The sequence below is a fragment of the Leptopilina boulardi genome, unplaced genomic scaffold (assembly GCF_019393585.1).
Source record: "Leptopilina boulardi isolate dan_hultmark-lab unplaced genomic scaffold, ZJU_Lbou_2.1 LbouV2_325, whole genome shotgun sequence".
In the NCBI taxonomy this organism is placed as follows: Eukaryota; Metazoa; Arthropoda; class Insecta; order Hymenoptera; family Figitidae; genus Leptopilina; species Leptopilina boulardi.
In genome coordinates, this window is record NW_026137891.1 from 1,639,289 (window position 1) to 1,666,492 (window position 27,204).

The 27,204-nt window shown below is 25.6% G+C and overlaps 5 protein-coding genes across 14 annotated transcripts in view; 3 read left to right on the forward strand and 2 right to left on the reverse strand.

The window, feature by feature from the left end:
- Positions 1-6,096, forward strand: part of LOC127284755 (RIMS-binding protein 2) — a 25,877-nt gene extending 19,781 nt beyond the window's left edge. For 7 of the 8 annotated variants that reach the window (XM_051310398.1, XM_051310400.1, XM_051310401.1 and 4 more), the window contains one exon: positions 1,122-6,096. In XM_051310398.1, coding sequence (XP_051166355.1) covers positions 1,122-1,631 — 510 coding nt within the window. In that variant the 3' untranslated portion in view covers positions 1,632-6,096. The remainder of the gene's footprint in view (positions 1-1,121) is intronic. The other variant, XM_051310405.1, reaches the window with a different exon arrangement.
- Positions 3,685-9,253, reverse strand: LOC127284768 (uncharacterized). Of its 2 annotated transcripts, XR_007843525.1 has the most exons (8): positions 9,115-9,253; positions 8,669-8,808; positions 8,020-8,382; positions 7,568-7,871; positions 7,187-7,348; positions 6,569-6,974; positions 6,291-6,499; positions 3,685-6,136 (listed from the first exon to the last, which is right to left on the reverse strand). XR_007843525.1 is itself a non-coding variant. In XM_051310424.1 (7 exons), the coding sequence occupies exons 3-7, from the start codon at positions 8,133-8,135 to the stop codon at positions 6,399-6,401; spliced, it is 1,089 nt and encodes a 362-aa protein (XP_051166381.1). In that variant the 5' UTR covers positions 8,136-8,382; positions 8,669-8,808; positions 9,115-9,253; the 3' UTR covers positions 6,228-6,398. The 2 variants fall into 2 exon arrangements, 1 of the variants encoding a protein (XP_051166381.1); XM_051310424.1 differs by lacking the exon at positions 3,685-6,136 and having other exon boundaries at positions 6,228-6,499.
- A 210-nt stretch (positions 9,254-9,463) lies between these two features.
- Positions 9,464-12,605, forward strand: LOC127284767 (short-chain specific acyl-CoA dehydrogenase, mitochondrial). The gene is made up of 5 exons (XM_051310423.1): positions 9,464-9,650; positions 10,445-10,535; positions 10,990-11,657; positions 11,776-11,999; positions 12,091-12,605. Exons 1-5 carry the CDS (start codon positions 9,629-9,631, stop codon positions 12,301-12,303), a joined length of 1,218 nt encoding a protein of 405 aa, XP_051166380.1. The 5' UTR covers positions 9,464-9,628; the 3' UTR covers positions 12,304-12,605.
- Positions 12,606-13,359: 754 nt separating this feature from the next.
- Positions 13,360-17,618, reverse strand: LOC127284775 (phosphatidylinositol transfer protein alpha isoform). Its single transcript, XM_051310437.1, has 6 exons — positions 17,056-17,618; positions 16,564-16,594; positions 15,638-15,901; positions 15,495-15,572; positions 14,725-15,105; positions 13,360-14,390 (listed from the first exon to the last, which is right to left on the reverse strand). The coding sequence occupies exons 1-6, from the start codon at positions 17,070-17,072 to the stop codon at positions 14,346-14,348; spliced, it is 816 nt and encodes a 271-aa protein (XP_051166394.1). The 5' UTR covers positions 17,073-17,618; the 3' UTR covers positions 13,360-14,345.
- A 339-nt stretch (positions 17,619-17,957) lies between these two features.
- On the forward strand, positions 17,958-26,659 carry LOC127284758 (E3 ubiquitin-protein ligase SH3RF3). 2 transcript variants are annotated; one of them, XM_051310408.1, is made up of 13 exons: positions 17,959-18,948; positions 19,406-19,520; positions 19,624-19,722; positions 19,811-19,947; positions 20,088-20,214; positions 20,303-20,623; positions 20,698-20,981; positions 21,101-21,426; positions 21,502-21,662; positions 21,729-21,880; positions 22,335-22,496; positions 23,490-23,609; positions 23,688-26,659. In XM_051310408.1, the coding sequence occupies exons 1-13, from the start codon at positions 18,494-18,496 to the stop codon at positions 23,869-23,871; spliced, it is 2,643 nt and encodes an 880-aa protein (XP_051166365.1). In that variant the 5' UTR covers positions 17,959-18,493; the 3' UTR covers positions 23,872-26,659. The 2 variants fall into 2 exon arrangements, with proteins under 2 accessions (XP_051166366.1, XP_051166365.1); XM_051310409.1 differs by lacking the exon at positions 22,335-22,496 and having other exon boundaries at positions 17,958-18,948.
- Positions 26,660-27,204: the final 545 nt, after the last annotated feature.

The window sequence follows — 27,204 nt, forward strand, 5'->3', positions numbered from 1 at the left end:
TTTATATTATATTCTATTGTTTAAAATTTTAATTATTAATAGATATAATTTCTTAGGTATTATTTTTGATAGTATTGCTGATTTTAGTTAATAAAATTTAATTTTGCTAATTTTACTTGAAATTTGTGAAAAAAATTTTTTTTTTCTAACTAAACGAAACGATTGGAGATCTCTCTTATAGTCAGAATGTCTTAGCACAGCATGTTTGCATAATCTCTGGCTGCCTTGCAATTTTACAATGCTTTTTTTTTTAATACATATATAGAAATTTTTTTTTGCGCTACGCTGTCATTTTGACTATTTCAGAGATCCAAATCCGGAAATCAATCGATTCAATTGGAAATAATTTAATTTTTCCATAGCATTTAATTAGAGCCAAGCAAATTTTTTGTTAGTATTAAACAATATTTTTTTTTACCAACGGAAATAAAATTTTTTTTTTTTAGTACATTCTCACATTATTCGCTTTTTGCTTAGAAATGTCTGTTTTTTGTGGAAAATCTCACTGCCGATGTCACGCAAACACAATAACATTATTATTATTTGTAAAAAAAAAAGTAATTATTTCAAAAAGACGATTTAATAATTTTTTGTAAGAAGAGTTTCATCGATAGAAAATGTATTTAGTATTATAGAATAAGATATATCGTACAAAAAAAAAACCATTTGTAATGATAATTTATCTTTTGTGCATGTATTAAAAAGAACATTAGAATAAGATATACAGTTAAAAATACATTTTTTCAATTGTTTTATAATGGGAAAAGAATTTTGTTTTTGAAAAATTAGTTTCTTAATTATTTTCATTACAATTAGAAAAATGTTTATATTTTATTAAATATTTTTACTATTAATAAAAATTTCAAGATTTCGACTGTGTGGAAAAAAAAAATTCTCTTGCTGGATATTATTATCTAAAAATCAGTTTGAATTTTTAGTGTTTCGAAATCTATAAGATCGAATAACTTAATTTTTATTTCGGAGATTCTGTAAAAAAAATTCGATTCACTAAAAAATCGTCTGTAATGAGATTTAGAGAATATTTTATCCGCGAGAGAATAAATAAATTGATTTTTTTTTTTGAGAGAGAGAGAAAAACTAAAATTTATGCAATTTTTCAGGGGAGGGGGAGAGGCGTGGGCAATCGGGTCGTTGGTAGTAATATGCCAGGTGGTCTTCAGGGTGCGCCGCATCTTCAGCAACAGGGTCAACCGGGAAATCAACCCTATCAGCAACAAATGCAACAGGGTCAACAAAATCAGGGCTATCAACAACAAGGATATCAGCAGCAAAGTTTTGGTCAACAAAATCCTCAATTTCAACAACAGCAACAACAACAGCAGCAACAACAGCAACAGCAACAACAATATTCACAAAATCAAGGCCCATCGATGCAGGGCCCTCAGGGTCAAAATAAACAAATACGTGGAATACCTGCTGTTATACCAACTGCGCAATCAACACAACAAATGCCACAACAACAACAACAGCAACAATCACAGCAACAACAACAAAGCGCTGGACCGAATCTCATGCAAAAATTCACCGAAATGGCAGGAGCAAGTGCTGGTGGTGATATTCTATCGAAAGGAAAAGAACTCATCTTTATGAAATTTGGTTTAGGCAAGTGAGTTTTTTATTTCGATTTTATTTCAATTCGTTATTTACTCTCCTTTTCTTGATCCTGGAGTAAAAATAAAAAAAAAAAATCGTTAATGATCATCGGTATGTGATCGAAAAAAACGAATTTTACATATCTCATTCCTGGACAATGTATAAACAAAGAGAGGAGACTGTATAGACTATAAAAAAAAAAAAAAAAAAAAAAATTATTCACAATGATGAAAATTTTTTTTTACCGCCACTGTTGTTGCTGCTGCTGCTACTGCCGCCGATGCTGCTGGATAAATATAATATATATAAATAAATATATTATCCGTCTGGCAAATGATGTTCATTCTGATAAAATGATCATCTCGAACGAACGAAATACGAAACATTTGTCGTCCTAAAACGATTGACGTCGTCCGAGTCTGTCGATGCCCCGTTTATTGTCCGCAGAGGTCAAGAGTATTGAGAAGGATTTTTTTTTTTAAAAAAAGCGCTGATATAAGTATTTTATTAGGCCTATAAGCCTGATATGTATAAATTTTAGTCCAAAATGAACAATAATTATAGATTCTCTTTCTCTCTTTCTCTTTCTTTTTTCACTAATTCCTCGCATGGATGGGAAACATTTTGAAAGGACTTGTTAGAAAAAAAAAATGAAAATATGATAAAAGATTCATATTCGATGTCAAAAAAAAAAAAAAAAAAATTATTCCCCTTCTATCAGAAGAATAAGACTTCAAATACTTTCAATTACAAGACTTCTATATAAAAAAAAAATAATAATATAATATCTTTAGACAGTTAAAGAGTTGATCTCTCTCCAGCAAAATAAGCTTTAAAAAAAAAATAATTCTTACGAAAAATTTCTTATCGTGCAATTATTGCATTCTCATTTGTAAAAGATGGTGAGAAAAAGGTTTTCAAAAATGGAAACTGCGGACGAGATACACATAGGATGAAAAAATACCATCAATAGTTATCGAATAGTGCGATAGAGTATTAATAAAAAAAAAAAAATAAATAAATAAATGAAGATGAACAGGAAGCGGGCGTGCCTTGAGATGCCTCACCCTGAAACAAACAATAATCATATCTATTAAAATTTTAAAAAGAAGCTAATCGTTAATTTATCGTGAAGAAAAAAAAAAACCGAGTATGTTTCTGAATGAAGAATGATTGCCTAGTTCTCGTGGTACGACAATAAACGATTATCATTGAAAAATAGTTGTCGTTCTTCGAGAAAAAAAAAAAAAATTAAAAAAATTTGAACACAACTTATTTCTTTCTTCTTTTTTTTTTTTTTTAGTAAGCTTTTGAGTTTACCAGCAAGTCTAAGGACATTGATCCTGACCAATTTGTGGGTAATCTCTTCGAAAAATAAAAAATAAAATTAAAAAAACATTAATAAAAAAAAGGACGAATGAACATTATTCATAAGGAAATTTTTTTCGAATTCCAATTTATCGAAAATTGGTAGAATTTTCCATTGAATTGAATTTTCATAATTAGGGATTTTTATTTAGAAAAAAATTAAATATTTTTAAATATGAAAATTCGATTCAATATCAAAATCTACTTTCTAAATGTAAAAATTTAATTTGGAATTTCCACAAAAAAAAAAAAATTCTTATTTCCATTGTGAATAATATTTAAACGTTTCTATAATAAAACTATAATGAGCCCTATTTACATGCTCATCTGAAAGTTAAGACAGCTTGTTAAATGTCCAAGGCAGCTGTCAACCACCACGAAATTCAAATTTTTCTATCTAATTCATTTTAATTAATAATTTATTGTATGTAAAAAAAAAGAAAAAGATAATCCCAAACGGATTTTAGGATATATTTTTCTTTAGAACATTTTCCCATATCTACATTTCAAAAAATTTTCTATTTCGAAATTATAAAAAAAAAAAAGAAATATTATTATATCCTATTAAAAGATATTATATTAAAATCTGAAAGTTTCAATAAATCCAATATCCAATGATTGTTATAAATTCTGAAGAAAATATTTTACGCACGAGATGAAAGATTGATAAATTAAGAGATGAAATATTAATTTCTTCTTTAAAAAAAAAAGAAAAATAAAAACAAATTAACATTTATAATAAGTTCATGTGTACATAAATTTAATTTTTAAACATTTTCATAAGTATTACAGCTGTTATTATCAATATTTAATGATTAAAAATATTGATAAATACGAATTTATTATACCTGTTATTATCATTAATAATATATTAGCAATTTGATAGAAAACTTCTTAAATTAATAACCAAATAATAATTATAATAGCTTGAAGAAAAAAAAAACGAATATTGATGATAATAAATTATACGGAAATTATCATCGAACAAAAAACGATAAATTATCCAAAAAAAAAAATTATATCATCAAGAAAAAACGAATATTGTTGAAAAATTGCTATCACATTTTAATTTAAATAGTTTAAAAAAATATAATATTGTTATAATAAAACAATGTTAAATATGTTTCAAAATACAGAAATTAAATTTTATTAGTAAAGAAATTGTTTTCATATATATACAGAGAAAACAAAAAGGAGAGACAAAAAAAGAAAATAATGGATTTTTTTTTTTATTATTTCGTGGTGGTACATACTCAAATATTAATGATACTTTCGCTACAATAAGGGGAGAAAAAAAAATGTTAAGAAATCCACTCGACTATCACTTTTCAAATTTTGAAAATTGTAAGTTGTAAAATATTCTGTCGCATTCCAAACAAACAAACAAAAAAACTAAATAAATAATTAAATAAATAAGTAAAAAAAAAAAAAAGTCTTTAGCTTGCTATCGCAATCGTATATACGTATGACGATGCGCCGAAATACACCCGCCAGAATCTGTCAGCTGTTCACCATAATCGTGTATAATTAGACAAATTTTTTAGTAATTTACCATTAATAAATATTCATCAATATTTATTAATAGTAAATTATTAATAATTATGTGAAAAAAATATATACATTACCGTTAGAAATTATTTGAGAAATAGCTTTCAAATTTTTTTTTTGTAATTATTAATTAATTATTAAAAAATAATTTTTAACAATTCAATTGAATTAGATAGAAAAAAAAATTATTTATGCAAATACAAAATGATGGATGTAAAAAAAAAGTAGAATTTAATTTTAATTAAAAATCAAATTAATAGAATAAATTTATTACATTTTTTTAAAATTCATACTGTAATTATCACAATATTGTTAATTATTGTATTTTCTCATTATTGAATGAAAGATCACTTTGTAAAAAAAAAAGTCGATAATTTTTTTTGGTAATGAATATATACGTATATAAAAATTAGGAAGTATATAAAATTAATTAAAACTAAGAAATTTATTGGTCTTGACGGACCAATGAAATAACTTAGTCAATACCCGATAAAAATTTATACATATAATTTTTGTAAATTTATTTACAATTATATATGTATAAATTATAAAAATAAAAAATCGGGTACATCAAGTGAGAGGAGAAAAATGACAGTGGGTGCAATATTTGCACGTGTGTACGCATAATAGCATAAAATAATGATTTATAAATAATATACATATATATATATAAATATACGTATAAATAATATATATATATACAATATATGTTATATATTATATTATAAATATTATATATACATATATATATATATAAACATATACATACGTATACATATATTTAATTATTGCAAATCGTTGTTACATCGCTACTTGTATCGTATTTTGTACAAAGTATATCTATATACCTTTAGTTTTTATTTCGCCAGAGATTTACGAGAGTAATAGGAAGATAAGAGAATAAAAAAAAATAAAAACGTTGGTACATTATATGCTGAAATTATATCTATGGCGTTTAACCAAGTTATATTGAGAGAAATTTAAGAAATATTGAAAATTGCGTATTTAAGCAAATAAAAACGACGCAGGAGAGTGTAAGAAATTGTTAGGAAAAAAAAAAAGAAGTATTAAAAAAAAAAGGAGGAAAGCTAAGAAAAATGCACGTTTAAGGCGCGCCGTTGCGCATAAAAAGAAAATTAATCGATACGATTGCAGTTATTATATCGATTTTAGAAGATAATAATTAAGGTCCTCGATATTCGAAAGGCTGTATAACGTCGAAAAAAAAGAAGGGAACTGTTTTTTTTTTTTTTTTTCTTTTTTTTTTTTGAGGGTGGTGGATCGGCGCCTCGTCAGTTTCAAAAAAAATAAAAAGACGTTCGATCTTTGCTTTTCTTTAAGAAAAAAAAATAAATCGGCTTTAAATAATCAGTGTGATTCGAAAACTCTTAGGATAAGTGCAAAGACTGCCGTATGATAATCGAGGAACTGCGAGGAATTTTATTTCGATATTTACCTGACCGATGTACAAAGTTCAGTTTGTCTTTTAGTTTTACCTCCGATCCATTGTTCGACGGTTTTCTAGAGAATTGTAATGCGCCAAATAAATATACGTACACTCTTCAATTCTTTGTTGTTCTTTTTGAAACAAATTCATTTTTTTATTCTAGAAATATTATTGGATTTTTTTAAAAAATGAATTAATAATAAGAAAAATTATATTTATAAAATATATGACGGAAAAAAACACTGAAAAATAATTTAAAAAATCATTTTATTAATGAATTAAAATTAATATATATATATTTGTTCCTTTTTACCGTGAGCAAACATTTTTTTGGTAAATATATGGAAGTTTCACGGGCTACATCAAGAAGTTAAAAGATTAACGATTTGTGTGTGTGTATTTTTTTTTTTTTTTATAAATTTCATGAGTCCTCTTCCCAAACTGTTTCTGTGAGAATTGCTATATTATCCAAACCTCTCATTGGTGCGTATTCCAAATTCCACATTAAATTAGTAAAAATTACTGAAACAGAAATTAAATAAATTAATTTTTAAATTTATTATTTAATTTTAATATTTTTTTGTTTCTTACACATTTCGCCTTGATGTAAATCAGCAATGAGTTCGGGACATGAACTATTGCAGGGATTAATTGGCGTTAGCCTAAGTTGTGTGGCTCCTCTTAATTGTGCTAGTGCAATTAATCCCGAGTCAAGTTCAACTTTTTTATAATTGGGACTATTATAATCTGATGACATAAGAACCCAATTAAAGTGTGCTGGTGAAACGGTACTTGATAGAAAATATGGTCGTTGATAATATTTCCTTAGAACTTTAACTGCATTTATATCACAATTTTGCCAATGAACAAACCATTTTGCAACACCTGGTGAATGAACTCTTCGTAAAAATGCTGCTAAATCTGATGATCCTGTTCTTAAATTTGATGTCAATGAACATGGCACTGTCTCCATTAAACGTTCGTTTTCCAAATAGAGCTAAAATAATTTTAAATTTTACCTAAAATTATTAAATTTGAAAAAATAATTTTAAATAATTTTATTTATCAATTATTGAATTTTAAAAATATTTAAAAAAAAAGATTTATAAATAATACAATAGAATTTCCTAAATTTTCTTGAAAGTTATTAGAAAATTGAATTTTTTCAATTTTGGGATTAAAATAATTTCAAAAAAAATTGTTAATTACATTTGTAATATTGTCGAACCAAAAATAATCAGTATTCATGACATGCCAGGAACTCATGGCATCTGTTATAATTGCCGGTGCATCACGATTTAAATAATTATCAACCAAATTTCGATATCTCACGTCTGATAAACGATCAATGTTCTCCAATGCTTCACATGTCTGAAAATAAAAAATATCAAATATATTTTTCCAAATTGAAATTTTTCTAATTCGTAATACTTCTTTAGTGTTTATTTATTATTAATTATTAATTAATATTATTATTAATTAATATTATTATTAATAATGATTAATTAATAATAAATAAATAAAATAAATTGCAAGTATCATAAAAAAATTTTTTTTTCTTATTAAAAGAAACGAAAAAAATTTAATTACCACACAATCTTCTTCGGTTACTGTATAATCATTGTAAAATGGATTGTTAATCATACAATTCTCATAATAAAGTGGTTGCCAATTCCAAATTGGTAATACTTTGATTAAAAGAAGTCTGCTAACAGCTGTAAAATGAGTACCAAGAAAATCCATTTGAGCAATCAAACATGCCAAAGTACCAATAATTACTAAAAGTACTGTTGCTCGAAAAAATAATTGTAACCATGATTTTCTCATTGCAGCAACCAATGGTTGACAAATAATATCCATTTCATCTTCTGTAAAGCCAGCCTGTTGACAATATCTACAAATTTCAAATATTACAATATAAAAATCTTTAATTTTTTTTTTATAATTTACAATTATCAAATTAAATTCTATTTAATCAATGTTACAAATAAAAGAATTATTCTATTAATAAAAATAAAAATTTATTTTTAATTATGATATACCTATAAAAAGAATTAAGTTCATCATCAATAAGTTTTAGCTTCTCAGTGTGAGTCATCTCATGAGGTTCTTTCACATAAGCTTTCCGGGGAGGCTTGACACACTTATTTCCAGACATTTTTTTTTTTTAATAGAGGGGTCTATTTCCCTTTATAGAATATATTATAGGAATTTCGATCAATTTTTTTTTTCAGTCGCTTCTCTATACACACAAATAATAAAATTGTAACAGATGCCTATCGTTATTATATCAAAGTTATCTTTGTACATGCGTATGGGGGTGGTTTTCTTCTAATATTGATTTTTCTTCAACCTCCCTTATACAATGGCGGTATGTTTAAATTAATTTTATAAATAATCCAAATCTATAAATAAAATTAAAAAATATAATAAATTAATAATGTTAAATTACTTTTATTTTCCAAAAAAAATTTGTAAAAATTACTTAATGCATATATAAAATTATTTTCTCGAATATTTATTATTGTATAATAATTAATAATTGTTCTATTAATTTTTTTTTTTGGGAAAATTAAAAAAAATATTTTATTTTTGAAAATAGTAAAATTTGAAAAAATATTTTCTGAATAGATAATATAAATAATTATCAGTTTGTTTGATTACATAAAATACTGGTTTTCTTGTACTCACGTTTATCATATCTTTACGTTTTTGTCATGTGACATATTTTTTTTTTATAAATATAAACTTGTGGCACTTCGTGCATTTTTATCACTTTAGAACAAAGAGTCAATGGTCCATTAATTTTTTCTATTTCAAATAATAAAAATCTGGAAATAAAAAACAAAAATTAAATTGAAAAATAAATATAAAAAAATTTTTTAACAAAAAACGAGAAAAATGTGTTTTTGAAATAGAAATATTAGAAATAATTTTTTTTTAAATAAAAATTTGCAATATTTTTTAAGTATTTAAATATTTTTCTAAAAATTAAGTACAATTAGAATTTTCAATATTTTATAAACATTTACAAAATTCTTCCAATAATGATAGAATTATTATTTTAAATTTATAATAAAAAATTAGAATAATTTAAATATAAAATTACATTCCCGCTCTCGGAAAGTAATACAAACCGGTTGAAAGTAAAGACGCGATCACAACCTCAAGTTCCCTGGTCAAAAACTTGTTCTTCAAGAGATTGGTCATTTGGTAAAATTCCAGTCCCGTTTTTACTTCCAAGAATTATCATCAACCAATTGTAAAATAAATAACTATTTTAGTTTTACAGCTCGCAATTGGTTGATTATTATTATTTATTTATTCCATTAGAAAATTAAAAAAAAAAATTTTTTTTGAAAAAATTCATTTTTTTAAAAATAATTTATTAAAAAAAAATCTATTAATAAATATTTACAAAATTTATAATTATTTATTAAGTTAATCTTGGGGAAAAAAAATTTTTTCCCCACATTAATCCCTTCTACTACTGTACGGTCAATGTGCAACTGTTTTGGCTTGGGTTGGATAGTATAGTTGTTTAAATAAAATCAGTTCTTATTAATTAACAAATCGGTCAAAGTTAAGTAGGTCTTATTTTCACTTTTTTTTTTGTTTGAGTATATTTTTTATAACAATTAATAAATTACTATGCAGAGTTTAAAAGTATTTGGTATATATATTTTTCTTTCTATATATAATCTTCTATTATTGTTATTAGAGCGACTTCACATCAAATGATCGTACCGATTTTTGGTATTTTGATAAATTTTTATGAAATTATAAAATTTGGGTTCCTTTTCAAAATTAAATTAAAAAATTCTAAGTATTTTTGAAAAATTAAAAATATTTTTTAAGTATTGCAAATTAAATTTTTTTTTTATTTATTATAACTTCTGTAATTTTTTAACCAATCGGGATAAATTTTTTTTTGTTTAATTACTCGTATTTAAGACCTTGTATTCCATAAGCGTTAACGTTGCGCATGTCGCGTTGACATGTGGCAATTCACACTAACATAACTAAATAAATTTTTTTTTTTCGAAAACTTTGATCTTTTTCAAGGTCTTAAATTTTTCAAAAAATGTTCATGAATCAAAAAAAATCGAAGATAATTTCGATTTATTTAAACAATTAAAATTGTTTTTTTAATAACAATTAAAATTTTACAATTTTCCTTTTCCAATATTTTTTTTTTCATGAAAGAGCATCTAAATACGAGTAATTTAAAAAAAAATTCATCTCGATTGATTAAAATTTGCCAAAAATAAAATTACAAAAAATTTGCAATATTTTGAATTTTTCAAAAATACTTGAGATTTTTTATTTAAATAAAGGAATCAAAATTATCAATTTAATAAAAAATTTACCATAATAATAAAAATTGCGATCACTTGACGTAGAGACGCTAATTATTATTATTATCAAAATGTAATTAATTTTTTTTGTTAAAATTTTTGTTTTTAGGAGCATTCAAGGGAGCTCTTAAATTGCAACGTGGTATTGCATCAATTGCTTCTCTTCCTGAAACACATCAAATTCTTTATAAAACATGCAGGTATTTAATTATTTTTTTTATTTTAATAAACATATATTTTTTTAATTTATATTTTAATTATATATATTTTTTATTTTACTGAAAAAAGAAATATGAAAAAAAAATATTGGAATATTAATATATTTTTATTTTAATAAATATATCTCAAAATTTGAAGTTTTCAGTTTTTACAAATTGTTCTTGTTTCCTTAGTGGAAATTTAAATTAGTGTGATATAAAGATCCAAAGGTTGAATATGTACATATATTTGTCATTGACAACTTTATAAAAAAAGTTTTAAATTAAATATCTAGGGATGACCTTACTCTAAAAAAGAACTTTTCTGTAAAATGTTAATCTATATTGTCAGAAAAAGAAAATTTTTAATATTTCAATATTTTTCGATTTTAATAAAACAAAAAAATTTTTTTGTTATTTAGAAATTTCAATTATTTAAAAAAAATCCCATTCACAGGAGTTTTGCGGAAGAGGAATTAAAACCAATAGCAGGAAAAATCGACAAGGAACACAAATTTCCAGCGGAACAAATAAAAAAAATGATAGATCTTGGATTTATAGGTGTAAGTACACCTGAATCATTAGGTGGAAGTGGATTAGATTATTTGGCCTATGCAATTGTAATGGAAGAAATAGCGAGAGGCTGTGCAAGTACAGCAGTTATAATGAGTGTAATAAATACACTTTATTTTGGACCAATTGAAAAATTTGGTAACAAAGAGCAAAAGGAAAAATATGTTACCTCATTTTTGAGAGATAAAAAAATTGGTTGTTTTGCATTAACTGAACCGGGAAATGGTTCAGATGCTGGTGCTGCGTCAACTATTGCAAAATTAGATGGAAATAATTATATTATTAATGGAACAAAAGCATGGATTACAAATGCCTATGAGGCAGAGGGTATTATTCTTTTTGCAACAACTGACAAATCAATGAAGCATAAAGGTATCAGTGCATTTATTGTTGATAAGCCTACAAATGGTTTGTCACTTGGCAAAAAAGAAGATAAATTAGGAATACGTGGAAGCAGTACGTCTTCATTAATTTTTGAAGATTGTCCCGTACCTGTTGGGAATATGCTCGGTGAACCCGGAATGGGATTTAAAATAGCAATGATGACATTGGGTAAAAAGAATTCTTAATTAATTTATTTTTAATATTATTAGTTATAAATTTTGTTACCTTTTTAAATTCTTTATTCAAAAAGAAAATAAATTATAGAAAATTCGTTTTTTTTTTTAAGACTCCGGAAGAATTGGAATTGCAGGCCAAGCATTGGGAATTGCTCAAGCGTCTTTGGATTGTGCAATGGAATACGCATCAAAGCGAATGGCTTTTGGAAAGCCAATTATGAAACTTCAAATAATTCAGCAAAAATTGGCGGATATGGCTCTAAAAATTGAAAGTGCAAGACTTCTTACATGGAGAGCGGCTCATCTGAAAGACAATAAACAATCATATACTAAGGTTCGTAAAAATATATAATAAAGTGAATAGAATTTAGAAAATTAATTTACCATTTTGAATTTTTTTTTTGAAATCTTAAAAAAAAAAACAGGAAGCAGCAATGGCTAAACTCGCTGCCTCGGAAGCTGCAACATTTTGTTCACATCAATGCATTCAAGTTCTTGGTGGAATGGGTTACGTAAGTGATATGCCCGCTGAACGTTATTATCGTGATGCCAGAATTACAGAAATTTATGAGGGAACTTCTGAAATACAGAAACTTGTGATTGCCGGAAACCTAATAAAGGAATACAATTTAAATTAAAAAATTAATTTCAATAATTTTTTGATTAAAGAAAAGAACAAAATTTAATCTACAAATTATAATAAAACAAAAAGCATATTAAAGTTCTTAAATTTTATACTCAAAACGAATTAAATAAATAAAATTACACGATTAGAATTATCCCAAAAACTATGAATTGGTGTTTAAAATTGCTTTTTTTGAAAAAATGCGAATTTAATATTTATCTACTCAAAATGTTTCTAAAAAAAAAACGTACAATATTTATGGTCTACTTTTTATATAAATGTTAAAATGAAATAAATTTTATATGTTATTTATTATCTTAGAGTTTTATTAGCTTCTTCACCTTGAAATTATTAATATATGTATATATCTATTATCATATATATACATATACACTTCTTTTTTTACACATATATATATTTACATATATATACGTGAATGATGTGGGAAATTCACTATCAGCCCTTTGGCAGCGCTACAGGATAGCGACAATATTTTTTTTTTGCTATCCTGTTCAATATGAGGAACAACTAATCGCTAACTATCGTAATTTTCTTTTCTTTTTTAGAACATAGTCATAGTTGTAATCACATACAATGAAATTCATTCGTTAGAAATTGGCTAGTTAATGCTTTTTTCAAATTTTTATCTAAAATTTACAGATTAAGAAAATTTAAATCGTTACAACTATATATGAAGAAGATATATATATTTTAACAATTTTGTTTTTTTATCTGCAAAAGACACAGGCGTCTTCACTTTGTGCAAAGAGTAAATATTTGTTTTTTTGAATAAATCAATGAAAATTTTCAATTATTATTATTAATTGCCACATAAATTGAAAAAAAGAATTTGGATTTCATTGTATGATTCAATTATATACAATAGTGTATCCATGTCATTCACTCATCATCAAAAATTCAAATAGCCTAACTTCGATTCTATACGCACTTTTTTTTTTTAATATTAAATACCAATTTTTTTACATTGAGTTAACTTTTCTGTAAGTAGCATTAAAATTGTTATTAAATTACTGAAGATTTATTTATTTTTTTTATTTAAAAGTCTAAATTGAAAATATCTGACATTTTTTATTTTGTCATTTGAAAACACTATTTAGGTAACTTGATAAGACCATTGAAAATCTATATCTTTATTATTGGACAAGATGTATATTTTTTGGCGAAATAAATAAAAAATAATAAAATGAGGCTGCACTTAAAAACTGTTATAAGTCTCCTAGTAACACAATAATCACAAGGGCACTGTTTCTTACAATTGATTAATAATTAAATCCCTAACGTTTGAAACACAATTGCACAAACGGTGTGTATTTTTATCTTCAAGCAGATAATATTAATTTTTTTTCCTTCTTATTTCTCCTAAAACGTTGAGATAAAAATAAGTGCATCATTGACTGCTTGGTTTTTCATTAATTTTATAACCTACAATTATTATTATTATTTTACCTTAACACTTTCAGAATTGAAACAGTAGCTTTTCTTTTAAATCACAACTATTTTTTTTTTAAATTCTTCTTTTTCTTTTTCTGAATTTGCCATTTGAAAACATTCATTCATTTTAATCACTTATGCGTCTTGCAGCGAGCATGTTTCATGTTAACAAACGTTAATAGATATATTATTATTATTATTATCATTCAACTACTAGACTATCAATAAATTATTAATAATCAAATATCTATACTGAATTTTCTGTCGAGACTTTTTTTTTAGCTTTATCGTCATTAGAGCTAAAGCTATTCGACGCCTCATTTTTTTTTTTTTTTAAGTTAATAATGTAGTTAACGTTACTATTTGACTGTACGTACATTTATCTAAAACGTTTGACAAGGTAAATAAATTAAAAATTGTAAGTAATACAGCAGATACTGAATCTAGACAGATATAATCTGAAAAAATTTCCAATCAGACTGGATTAGAAATGGCAATTGAATTTTTTTTTTTTTTTATGTACGAAGTGTATCTTTTTTATTTGTGTTTTTCTTTTTAGAACGAAATTAGTTTAAACTTATTAAGCAGGACCTATCAAAAGCCTCAATCGTCGGCACGCATACCTCGAACTTCTCCTTGATGTCGTTGCTGCAAAATAAAAAACCATAATTATTGTTTTATTAGAATTTTTCTAAGTTATTATTGGAAAAATAATAAAAAGAATATAAAAATTCTTTATTGTTGTCACTTCACTAGAGAAAGCTTTGTATATTTTATTACCGATGGTCATGTATGATAGATACTTTTCAACGAAAACTATTTAAAAATTTTATTTTTAATGCAATTTTTCTAGGACGTGTCACCATTTTCATTTTCTTTTTTTTAAAGAAGTTACTAATATTTTTTTTATCAGATTCAAATTTTTTTTTTAAACTAAAATTTGTTATCATTTGAATGTATAAACAATGATTGCAATATTTACCCTGTCTAATTCCTCTTTAGTTTTATCTTCAATTGATCTAATATCCTCCATTGTAAGACCGTACCAGCGATCTATCCAACAAAATACCTGCCTATGGAAATTGGTAAATAAACGCCTTTCTGATTTTTGAATAAAATTTTCAACACGTGTCTGAAAGCCAAACCATTTAAATTCACATGTGACAAGTTTATAACACGTCATAACTGGTGTCACATTATTTTTCCATTCCTTAGTATTAAGTGGACCTCGTCCTGTTTTTATTGATTTAAATTTCGTCGGATCTTCATCTTCCTTATAATCTGCACTAGCAATACTATCATTCGCTATATCTATATGCACTATTTCTCTAAGTTTCAATTTATCAGGAGGTAGTTCGTGTACCTGTTGAAAAGAAAGAAAAAAAAAATTAATTACTTTTTTTTAGATTAAAAATCAATTCTAATGAATTTTATAATATTAAACTTTTTCTTTTGGAAAATGATATATTGGAAAGCATTGAATACTGAAGGTATTGTAGCTTTTGTGTTCAGATTCAAATCTTTCAAGGTTGAATAATTTCAATGCCTTTAACATTTTTTTTTTATAATAAATCTAGTTCAATTGAAATTTGTAAATTCAAGTCACTTTCATAGCTAAATATATATATATATTTTAAAATCAGAAACTATATTTCGCAATATAAGATTGATACGACTTTTACGAGATTAAACGTAATTAAACATAATTTTCTTCATTGTCCTTAATTAATGTTCTTTATATTGATAACTTACATTCTGTTGGTTTCCAGTATCAGGAATATGGAATGATTCTATCATAATGACAAAATTATCTTTCATATAACCAGGATTCTGAAAATATCATTATCATAAATCTTAAATAATTAAATTTGATAAAAAAAAATGGAGTTACTTACTGTAATAACAGTTTTACAATATGGATAAGCATTCCATGCTTCCTCATGAATTTCTAAGGAACTTTTTGGAAGTATAAGTCGAATAAAGCCAGGCACTTTGCTCGCTAAATGATAAATCTTGTAAGTATATTGACCTGATGAATATTTTCCCCCTAATAATGGATAATCCTTAAATGGTTCATTTTTAAGGACTTCAATTCCTTCTCCTCCTCCTGTATTATTTTTACTAGCTTCTGCTACAGAATATAACTGAGCAACTTGATACTGAAACAGATAAGGATAAAAATATGAAAATCGATTTTTCTAATTACATCAAATTTCAAATATGTAATTAAATTCAAATTTTCATTTTTGTTTCTATTTTTAAATTCTCTTTCTTTTTTTTTTTTGTTTAAGCAAAATTTAAATTCACATTGAACCTATTGATTTTAATTGGCATCGAATGCAAGTCCTTTCATCCTAGAACATCAATTATTTGATACACTCCATAAATAGAATTAAAATTTTTTGAAAGGAGCTGCATTCAACCATTATCAATTGAAAATGTCTTTATAATTTATATTTGTGTCACGTGTTCCTTGACTTATTTGATATCAAACATGAGTCATACAGTAGGCTATGCTAATTTTCAAAAAGAAGAAAAAGATTTCGTTAAGATTTTCATCGTGTAAGAAAAAAAAAAAGTAGATTATTTTTGTCCATGAAGTAACATCAACCTTTTTTTTTTTCAAGGAAATTATAAAACCAACAAAATGACAAATAATTAACTGTTATCAATAAGTATAGAGAACTTAATGGTTAGGTGAATTGCATCTCATAAGTATATCGTGATATCAAATATAAATTGTGCGAAGACATTTTTTTGCATGATAAGTCGATTCAAGAAGTATTAAAAAAATAATTATAATGCTATTTGGACAACTCACCTCTTCAACGGTAAGGGGCAGGGTAACACGGCTGAAACATAGAATCATCATTATGAGATGAAAAAAAAACCAAATATTTATCAATTTTATAAAAGTAATTGTGTGACCTTGAATCACATTTTTATAATAAAATTGAAGAAAAAAAAAGAATTGTATTTTCAATAAAATTTATGACAAATGTATTCAAGGAGACACGTTATACGCATTGATTGGAAGTAACTAATAAAGAAAATTGTAACCTTTTTTTTTTTTTTTTTTTGGAGGATAAAAGTAAAATTGCATTTCTTTTAATGCTGAAATCCCCCCTTTTTTGTGTGATGTACGAGGGTTGAGGCCACCCCCTCCCCTCAAACTGCTAACACCACCCACCGTTAAAGATTAGTTATACACACTATACTCTTTTGATTTAGCCTTAAAATTTCGACTAACGATCGTTTATTGATTTGTTTAGAAAAAAATTAAGATTATTATTATTCTATTTGAATTACTTACAATTCTTTGATGAGCATCTTAATCAAAGGAGCACATGGACTGGCGTGTTTTAAGTTCGTTAGGGATATACCACCCTCACTTTCGCAAAAACTTGCCTTCACTATCTACACTCGTCGACACGAACTGTAGTGCCACGGCTGCTTGTGCTCACAAGCATATACGTATATCTCCCCTTCTCTTTTTAGCGCATGACATTTTCTCAAAAGCTAAAAATCTCTAGGGATTTTGGAAATTCCATTTTCAATTTTATATACATAAACACAATAAATTATTATCTCTTAAAAATATAAACAAAAATTATTTCCCTTTGCAAATTGTTTAAACACAAATTTATAATTAAATTAACACTATCGATTTTCTTGATCGTAAATTAGTAAGAAACAATCAATAATGCTTTTGTTTTTATAGGTTAGATAACGATTACATTCCTTTTAATTACAATTGCTATAAATAAAACTTATGGCCCTTTTTGGCTTTATTTTCCAGTCTTTCAATTCTTTAATATCAAAATAATCTCTTTATCTACTGTCCTTGAAATAGACTAATTTTTTTAAATTTCTAAATAAATAACAATCATAACAATAATACACCATAGATATAATATTTATATAGATATTTATGGTCATTTAAAAATAAACTCACTACACGCGCATGATCAATAACAATCCAGTTAGCCGATTGGTTAAAAGTGGCGCGATATTTCATATCTAATTATTGTCATATTTATTAATTTTATATAATTAATGTGTAAATAATATTATTTTAAAATCTAAATTTAATCGGGATCATTAAAAATAAAACAAGACAACTAAAAAAGTTAAATAGAAAGTTTCTAACCACATTTTCTTTAGACATGTGAAGACACCATTATATTTATGTTATTACCCTTCTGCTATTTAACTGTTCAATGCTTGACGACTATACTTTTAAAAAACCGGAAATGGCGGAGAGTGATTGATTCCAAAATTATATTTCGTGTTTTCTATTCTTAAAATTGTGTGTTAAATTTATAAGTGCAATAATGTGTTCAATTCATATGAGATTAATAATGAAAAGAACATTTCATCAATTCTGCCATTGTAAAATTTTAGTTGAACAAAAGAACTTTTTAAAAAATACTTAGGAAATGGCACTGATCGACAATCATCGCGTTGTCTACGACACGTTGAATCAAGGCGTTTTCCCTTTGCATCCAATAATACTCGTGAATTTAATTAGTTTAATCATAAATTCTAATAAAAAGGAATTATACTCATTTTCAAATAACTACTCAGCTGTTTGTGAATATCAAGTTAAACGAGAGAGAAAGGAAAGGAAAAAACAGATAAATAAACTACAAAGAAAGTAAGAGGGAGTGAGAGAGAGAGAAAGAGAGGCAAGGTTTGCAGCTGACGAGGGAATATCGATAAAAACAAAAAAAAAAAAAAGTCAAGGCACAATGGATGAATGTATGCTGAATGACCTTTTGGAGTGTTCAGTTTGTTTAGAACGTTTAGATACTTCAAGTAAAGTGTTACCATGTCAGCATACATTTTGTAAAAAATGTTTAGAAGAAATAGTCAGTACACATCGTGAATTACGATGTCCAGAATGTCGTGTTCTTGTTGATGCTAAAATTGATGATTTACCACCAAATGTTTTATTAATGAGAATTTTGGAGGGTATGCGAAATGCAACTCCAAAAGGAATTAAAACACCATCAAAAAGTAATAATGGTCCCCAACGTCTTTTTGGCGGTCATCAAGTCGCCCCTGCATTAACAATTAATACCAATCAACCAGTTGTTCTTGCTGTTGATCCTTCACGACATACTAATGTTGCTGCAAAACAAGTTCATCTTCATAATCAACCATACGGGCGTGCCATTTATGATTATGTATCAAAAGTTCCTGGGTATGTTCTTTTAAAATTAATATAATTATATAATTACATAATTTACAATATAAATATTTAAATTTCTGTAACTGTTTCTTGAAAAAATATTTCTCTTGGAATATAAAAACATGTGATTAAAAATACACAACAATATATTATTATTTTTGTATCTTTTTTTGGAAAATTTAATTTTAATTACTATATATCTGAGGTTGAATGACTTGTCATATTGATATAAATCCTGGAAATGATCTTTCTGTAGAGTTCACTGATTACAAGTTATTAAACAAAAAAAAAAAAGTTTTATGAATAATAAGCAAGTTCAAAGCTAATTTACCGTGTAATTTGAATGTCAGTACAATTTGTCAATTATTTATGTAACACTTTATTATTGTCTTGAGACAATGCATTTTTTTTTTTATAATAATACAGTTAAGAGTAATTAATATACGTATTTTTTTTTTTTTTATTTTAGTGACTTGAGTTTCAAAAAAGGAGATATTGTTGTTTTACGAAAGAAGATTGATAATAACTGGTATTTTGGTGAATGTGGAACTAATCATGGAGTTTTTCCGCTTTCTTACATTCAGGTACTTTCTTTTCTTTTATAAAAAACTAAAAAAAAAAAGGAAATAAATAGTTTTTAAATTCTATGAAGAAGGAGGAAGGTAATATTTTTTGTAAACTTTCCAGGTAATGACACCCTTACCACCACATGTTCCACAATGTAAGGCATTGTATGATTTTCGAATGTCCAATGATGATGAAGATGGATGTCTCACATTTAATAAAGTAATTAAATTATAAGCTTTCTAAACTAAATTTCTAAATACAGAAAATATAATGAAAATTAAATTTTTTTTTCGTGATCATTTTCTAGGGGGAGGTTATAAGTGTTATTCGAAGAGTTGATGAAAATTGGGCAGAAGGAAAACTTTTAGATCGCATCGGCATATTTCCTTTGGCATTCGTCGAACTAAATAGCGTTGCTAGGGCTTTAATGAAATTATCAACAAAGTAAGTTATGCAAAATTAGTAGTAGAAAATTTGTTATCGATCTTATTTTAATATTTTTTTTCTATTTTATATTTTAGTGAATTTTATTCTATTTAGTTATTTATTTTTATATTTAATTAAATTATTATTAATTATTTCAGCGTTCAACCAGGACCATCAAGAGTGGCACCGCCAACACCAACAAATGAAGAAACAACTCCATTAATTCCAACTGATCATTCACGAAATGTGCAAACGACAAGTCAACCAAGACCTCAAATTACTCCGGTAATTTTTTCACGATTTTCTTTTTAGTTTTCATTTTTTTTTTATTTTGTGAATATCATTGCAATTGTGGCTGAAATGACGCTTTCAGGCTGCGGCACTGCCAGTATCAGATTCAAGTTCAACGGTTTCATCTGGTAGTTCAACAACAACCACGCCAAATACTCCAAATAGCTCAAGTACATCGAGTAGTTCTAGCACTGCACCTAGTAGTCCAAGTAGTCCCGCGATATCGCCTCCAGCTGTTGGCAGTAGACAAAATGTTAAACGGCACAGCTTCACTGCAATGAATACAGGCCATCATCCTCATCCTCATCATAGACACAGTGCAGAAATACTTAGTCCACCAATTGATTCATCAAGTGGCAGCAATAATGGCGCAACTGGCGATCTTACATTTTCTCCATCTCAAGTAAATTTATTTTTAAAACCTAGAGATTTTGATTTATTTAGAATAAAAATGTAACGAAATTCTCTTTTTTTTAGGGTGGAGGAGATTTAAATCTAAGACACAAACGTCGAGGAAGCAGTGATTTAATTCTCTCACAACCGTCATCAAATCTTCCTGCAAATTCAATAAACACAGCGAATTTACCAGCTGCTTATATTGCATTATATCCATATAAACCGCAAAAAGGAGATGAGCTCGAATTGAGAAAAGGTGCCGTTTACATGGTAACTGAAAGATGTCAGGATGGTTGGTTCAAAGGCACTTCAAATCGAACACAAAAATGTGGCGTTTTTCCAGGAAATTACGTAGCTCCCGCCAAGTGAGTTTTTACCAAATTTAAAAAAATTAATAAACATTTTTGCTTTTTTAATTTAATTTTGATTGTATTTATAAATTATAAAATTATAAAAAAAAAATTAAAATTATAAAATAATTCAGATGCCAGAGAACTGTTTGTCGAAGTTCACCGAGTGCAGTTCCACAACAAAGCTCGGTAACAATGACTTCACAATCAAATAGTGAAGCAGCAAGACCAACTGTAACTTATACAAAAAGCAAAAGTCCCGCTCCACAACCATCTTACAATATACGATCACTGCCTCCACCTGAATTACCGCCGAGAGCTTTGAGTCCAATGCCAACTGTCTCATCTTCATGGCATGGACAACGACAAACACAAGGACAAAGTCCACCAAGACAAGGTGAACAAACAACAATTACTCCAATTGGAAGAAGTCACAGTGCTGTAATGCCTGCTAATGTTGGTGAGAATATTTTCTAATTATTTCATATTTTTTATTTTACACGAATGAAATAAAAATTTCTTCTCTTCTTTTTAGCGTCTCCGGGTAAATTACCACCTCCAATAATAGCTGGTGCTTCCGCTTCACTTCCAAATACAACAATTAATAATGATTTAAATAGAAGTCCAAATAATACAGCACATGGTACAGCAGCTGTTGCAACTGCTAATGCAACACCAGTAAAATCTTCCGAAAAGGTATGTTATTTATCTTTTTAAAAGAATTTTTTTTGTTTTTTTTACAATTCAATTTTATTTTTACAGAAGGAGAAAAAAGAAAAAGGCGTCTCACTAATGCGTCGATTAACAAATATAAAGAAATCTAAGTCACCTCCACCCGCAACATACTCAATGGATAATCCCGTATTCGATGATGGTAATACCAGTCAATCTTCAATCAGTACAGTTCACGTTCGGTAAGAAAATTTTAATTTTTCTTTCACATTTAAAGAAAAACATGTTTACATATCACAGCTTTTTTACTGACACATTTGTTGTTGCATAACATTTTTTTTATATTGGCATTGTGAAGAAAGAATTTTTTTTTCTGAACGTTTACATCAAGTTATGTGCATGTAATTTGTAATGTATCACAAAAATACATGCTTTCATCTCAATATTGACACTGAATGTGCTTGTTTACATAGTGTTTGCTTTTTTAATCACATTCAATTTTTTTTTTTTTTACTGGGAATTTTTATTGTTAAAATTTCAATTTTCAAACAATAAATATTTAAACAACAAATAAGTAAAATAAAATGTAATTTAAATTTAAAATAACTTGCACTGGTTCATCATTATAAATACAAAATATTTTTTGAAAATTTTTGGCCTTAATATTACGAGGGCATTTTGGGTGGGAAAAATTAGCTCGGGTTCTTGCCCAAGCCAATTGCTACAGGTGGGACCCACGCAGGATATAAATTCAACAAACAGCCATCATCGTATGTGTCCAGGAACTGGACATACATCAACATCTCAGAGAATAAAACATAAAGAACGACCATCTTTGCCTGTGACATCCCTTCAGAGGTTTGTATCTCCTTACAAAAATTTTTTTTTTCTATACACATTTACACATTGATTGTTTTTTTGCTTTTATCCACACATATATTGTTGTTCTGCTTTTTTTATTGCACCAATTGCATCACACTAATTTCATTTCACTTTATTGCTGATAGATGTTTTACTAATATGATGTTATGGATTAATTTTAATTATTGAATATAAATTTCATTTTTTTTTCAACGTTAGATTTAATTTTAGTCAAAATGAAAACATCAAATTCTCCTATAATTATTAGAAACAATTTTTTTATTGATTTGCAAAGTGTAAAAACATTTGTTTTCTTGTGTATTTATATATATATATTTTTTTTTCACAAAAATTATATCAAATTTTTCGGATTGAAAATTTAGATTAAATTGAAAGAACTAACATTATTAATATTTAGTAATCTATTAATAACTATTAATTAAGATTAACGATTGATAATTGTAAAAAAAAAAAAAAATTGTCAATAACTTACACTTTGTATTAGTCGCTTATTATGACAATATTTCTAGAAGGCAACAGGTAAGATTTCAATTTATTAATTTTATAAATTTTGTAATTTTTAATAATTATCGATATTTAAATTAACAATTTATAGAAATATTAAATTTTTAAATGTAAATAAAAAATAAATCAAATTAAAATAAAATCTAATAGCTATACAAAAAAAATATTGAAAAATGTTTTAAACATTAATACAAAAAAAAATTGATCTATTAATTAAAAATTTATTTAGAAAAAATAATATTTGCTAAATAGTTTACAAGATTGTAAATAAGTTATTTGTTAAAAATATTTAAACAAAAATTCAGTAAAATGTAATTAAATTTTTCACATTGTAGTCTTTTTTTTTACTTGAATAGGTGAAAAGTTAATTCTATAGAATTATAATTAATAATTGAATTAATTAACATTTCATTTTGTAGGCAAATGTATGTTAAAAATAATTTTATGATCATTTTCTTTAAATAGATCTAATGAAGCTGGTGGTGTTGCTGTGAGTAGTTCACTTAGTAATCATCATCGCAAAAGTAATTCTTTGGATGCTGGAATGGGCAAACAGGTTAAACAACAATCTGCATCAAGAGAACGGTAAAATTATTATTTTTTTTTTTATTTACAAAAAAAGCAGTAAAAAATTGATTTTTTAAAAATTTGTTTATTTTTCAGGGAACGTGTTTACAGATTTCGATGTATTGTACCATATCCTCCGAACAGTGAATTTGAATTGGAACTAAAAGTGGGAGACATTATTTACGTTCATAAAAAACGTGACGATGGTTGGTATAAAGGAACACAACAACGCACAGGTCGTACTGGACTTTTTCCTGCAAGTTTTGTCGAAGCTTTCTGAGACACAACACGTAGCAGTCTCGTTCTCGAGACTTGTATATAAAATTTAAATTCGCGCAAATGTTTACGCATCAATGATTTAAAGCAAAAAAAACACTAAAACCAATTTTTTTTTCTCGAATAGAAATGAAAAAAAAGAGTTTCTCAGAAAGTAAACGATAATTGCTACGTATGTGATATACTTCGAATTCGGGGGAATATCGTTTGAAATAATATTCATATATATATACTGCCATGAATCAAGTAAATTGTACTATTACAATTTTTAATTTTGTGCAATGATCTGCAATTTTAATGTTTGTCATATTCTATATTGAGGGTCACAAACATTTTTTTAATTTTTTCGAATTTGATTGGCATAAATTATATTAATTATTAAAAGGAAAAGATTTATTAGTGAAATGAAGGCTAGTTTTTTTTTTATTTTTGTTTAAAAAAAAAAAAAACTTCGAAATCGTTACTGTTATTCTTGAAGTGTTTAAATTTTGACACGAGTCAAAAAAAAAAAATCTGATAAATATTCTTAGGTATATAGGAAATAATAGCAAAGTCGTATAATCGCTTTGCATCTGGTTAAATTATTGAATGCTAAGCAAATCATGATTTAGCCAGTTAGGTTTACAATTTTAGGTAATTTTTAAAATAGAATTTGTAAATAGAATGTTTAAGTCAATTGGGAAGTTGATTTGACTTTCTGATTCTTTCCTTTTTTTTTTCTTTTTTCTTTTTCTTCTTTGTAATGCCAAAGTTTTAAACTTGTATAGTTTAACATTATTTCTTATTTTGAGATTTGTTCTATTTCTTTCCTTGGGAAATTGTGCACAAAATCGTAAAGTGCCATTTTTTTAAAAAAAAAGAGCTTTGATTTAATTTTTAATCAGTAAATGTATATAAATTGCCACTTAATTTGTTTGCATTTAAAGCGCACATTTTTTTTTTACACCGTTTTGTGTTCTTTTAAATGCTAAACATTTTTCTCACTCAATAGATTTTAATTTTGCCGCTTTTTGAGAATTATTTTATTAATGTTTTTCAATATTTATATAACTAACGCCCAATTAACGAGTGAAAAATTATTGTGCTTCCAGTATTCTGGATCTGAAGAAATAATTGTATAGGTAATTTTTTTTTTTTTAATAATTAGAAAAAAGTGTGTTTAAAAAATGCTTGACAAAAATTTTGCGGAGCATTCTATCTAATATGCGCATTATATCTCACCAATTTATAAAATCAATTTCACAAGGATAAATTGTAAATATAGATAGATATTTAAACATAGTTATAAACATATACATATTATATATTTATACACGAAAAAAAAAAATTTACTTTGCCAGAAAACACACAATTTTTTCTCAAAAATTATGTACTAAATATTAAATTAATGCACAAATGGTAAATTTTTATCTCAAAAGTACCTAAAATATATCTTCAAATACAGGAAAAGAAACTTAACGAACCAGTTAAGATACCGATTGATAGTTAAGAATTAATAGGATTTCAATATATTAATAAGAATATAAGAATAATAATTATAAAAATAATAGTAATAATAATTATTAAAATAATTCAATAGTAAGTGCGAATATTAAACATTGATAAAGCATAATGCATAATATAGATAAATACTCTTTAATCTTAATGAACTTGACCATGTTTTGTCGAATTGAACGAGAAAATATTTTAATTACCAATAAAAGATCTATTTTGAAAGATTTTATTTATTTTAAAATTTAAATTAAATTTTTAATTAAAAAATTACATAAACTTTTTTTTTGAATGATTTTAATATACTTAGCTGCAGACATTTTAAAATTCTTTTTCTTTTTTTAGAAATGTTTTTACAGTGATAACTCTTCAGAATTTAATGTGAATTCTTCTATTTAAAAAAAAAAACTAATATCCGTCCATTTTTTAAAGCGAATTTTTTGTTTAAATTTTAAATAAGATTTAAAATATTTTCTCGTTAATTATACATACAGTGAGTTATAAAAACAAGTGTAATGTGTGGTATACAAAGATAAATTAAATTTCAAATAGTTATTTAGATTTATATTTTGTTTTTTTAAATTGTAGAGTGACTAGACCAATGAATGAATATTAATTTTAACGAAAGGACTGAAAGTGAACAAATATTCTTAAAAATTGTATTATTTTTTTTTGTTTTTGAATTGTTTTATAGTTAAGATTGAAATGTCTAGATGAAATTTAAGACTTATTTAGTATTATTATTCAGTATTTTATATAGTTGGCTCAGTAGAATAAAATGAAATTAAAAATTGTGCTGAGAAATTGAATTACAAAATTCATTCGTTGGACAGTCGTTTAAATATTTTGAATTTTTTTTTTTTATATATATATATCGAAAGAATATAAACATAGAAATTTATCAATTCATTTAATTTTAGAGAATCATTTTTTTCTTGGCATCTATATTGAGATATTTTAATCTCTTGTGTATTTAATAATAATAATAATAATAATCACTGTAAATAATGTCGAAAAGATCTAAGTGAGAGTACAAAACTGTCTATCGACATTTTGAAAATATTAATTTTTTTCTAATATGTGTGTATTTAATTTCAATTTAAAACTTGTCTAATATTTACAATATGAAAAATCAATTTCGCACATATCTTTGATGTTCGCACTTAGATCTCTTGCTTTTTAATATTTATAGAGTGAAAGAGAAACAAAAATAAAATCAATTATATCTAGTTGAAAAATAATTGCAATTAAATGAATAATTAGTAATTCATTTAATATTAAAGTGTTTATTAATTTTTTTTTTAACAAAATTTCAAAAATTGTGATCGGCTTTTCTTTTTTAAAAAAGGCAGAAAAAAAGAGCTTCATGTTTATATAATACCGAATATATTATAATATAGGAAAATATATGAGCGCTAGATTTAATTAAAAACAGGTATTATTAAGATATAGAAGTATTCATGTCACTTTTACTTCCGATAAAACGGAAGCTTTTTTTTATTTGCACACTTAAACCACGATTATACGTTTTACTTTTGTTTTTCATTTTTTATGAAAATGAATAGTAAAAATATTATTATTATTATTATTTATTATATTAATGATAATAATAATAATAGTAATAATAATTAAAATAAGATTCAAGTAAACTAGAAAAAAATATAGCTAAAATTATATATAAAAAATATTTATACACATATGATGCGTGTTTTGTATGACAATAGAATATAAGTGAAAGATACGATATTATTAATAGTTTTGAAAAATGTAGGTAATATTGTGTAGAATTTACACGAAAAACACCATAGCAACTTTTAGTGATACGTTATATATATATATGATATGA

Bases quoted from the DNA above. Each gene is read 5' to 3' on its own strand.
- LOC127284758 (XM_051310408.1), top strand. From the start codon at position 18,494: ATGGATGAATGTATGCTGAATGACCTTTTGGAGTGTTCAGTTTGTTTA. The intron at 20,215-20,302 runs GTAATTTTTTCA...TGACGCTTTCAG, and splicing joins CAAGACCTCAAATTACTCCG to GCTGCGGCACTGCCAGTATC. The intron at 20,624-20,697 runs GTAAATTTATTT...TCTTTTTTTTAG, and splicing joins TTACATTTTCTCCATCTCAA to GGTGGAGGAGATTTAAATCT.
- LOC127284768 (XM_051310424.1), bottom strand. From the start codon at position 8,135: ATGTCTGGAAATAAGTGTGTCAAGCCTCCCCGGAAAGCTTATGTGAAA. The intron at 6,975-7,186 runs GTAATTAACAAT...AAATTATTTTAG, and splicing joins GGTTCGACAATATTACAAAT to CTCTATTTGGAAAACGAACG. The intron at 6,500-6,568 runs GTAAGAAACAAA...TTTCTGTTTCAG, and splicing joins TTTACATCAAGGCGAAATGT to TAATTTTTACTAATTTAATG.
- LOC127284775 (XM_051310437.1), bottom strand. The intron at 15,902-16,563 runs GTGAGTTGTCCA...TATCTGTTTCAG, and splicing joins TGCCCCTTACCGTTGAAGAG to TATCAAGTTGCTCAGTTATA. The intron at 15,573-15,637 runs GTAAGTAACTCC...TGATATTTTCAG, and splicing joins ATTGTAAAACTGTTATTACA to AATCCTGGTTATATGAAAGA.
- LOC127284767 (XM_051310423.1), top strand. From the start codon at position 9,629: ATGCAGAGTTTAAAAGTATTTG. The intron at 9,651-10,444 runs GTATATATATTT...TTTTGTTTTTAG, and splicing joins GCAGAGTTTAAAAGTATTTG to GAGCATTCAAGGGAGCTCTT. The intron at 10,536-10,989 runs GTATTTAATTAT...TCCCATTCACAG, and splicing joins ATTCTTTATAAAACATGCAG to GAGTTTTGCGGAAGAGGAAT.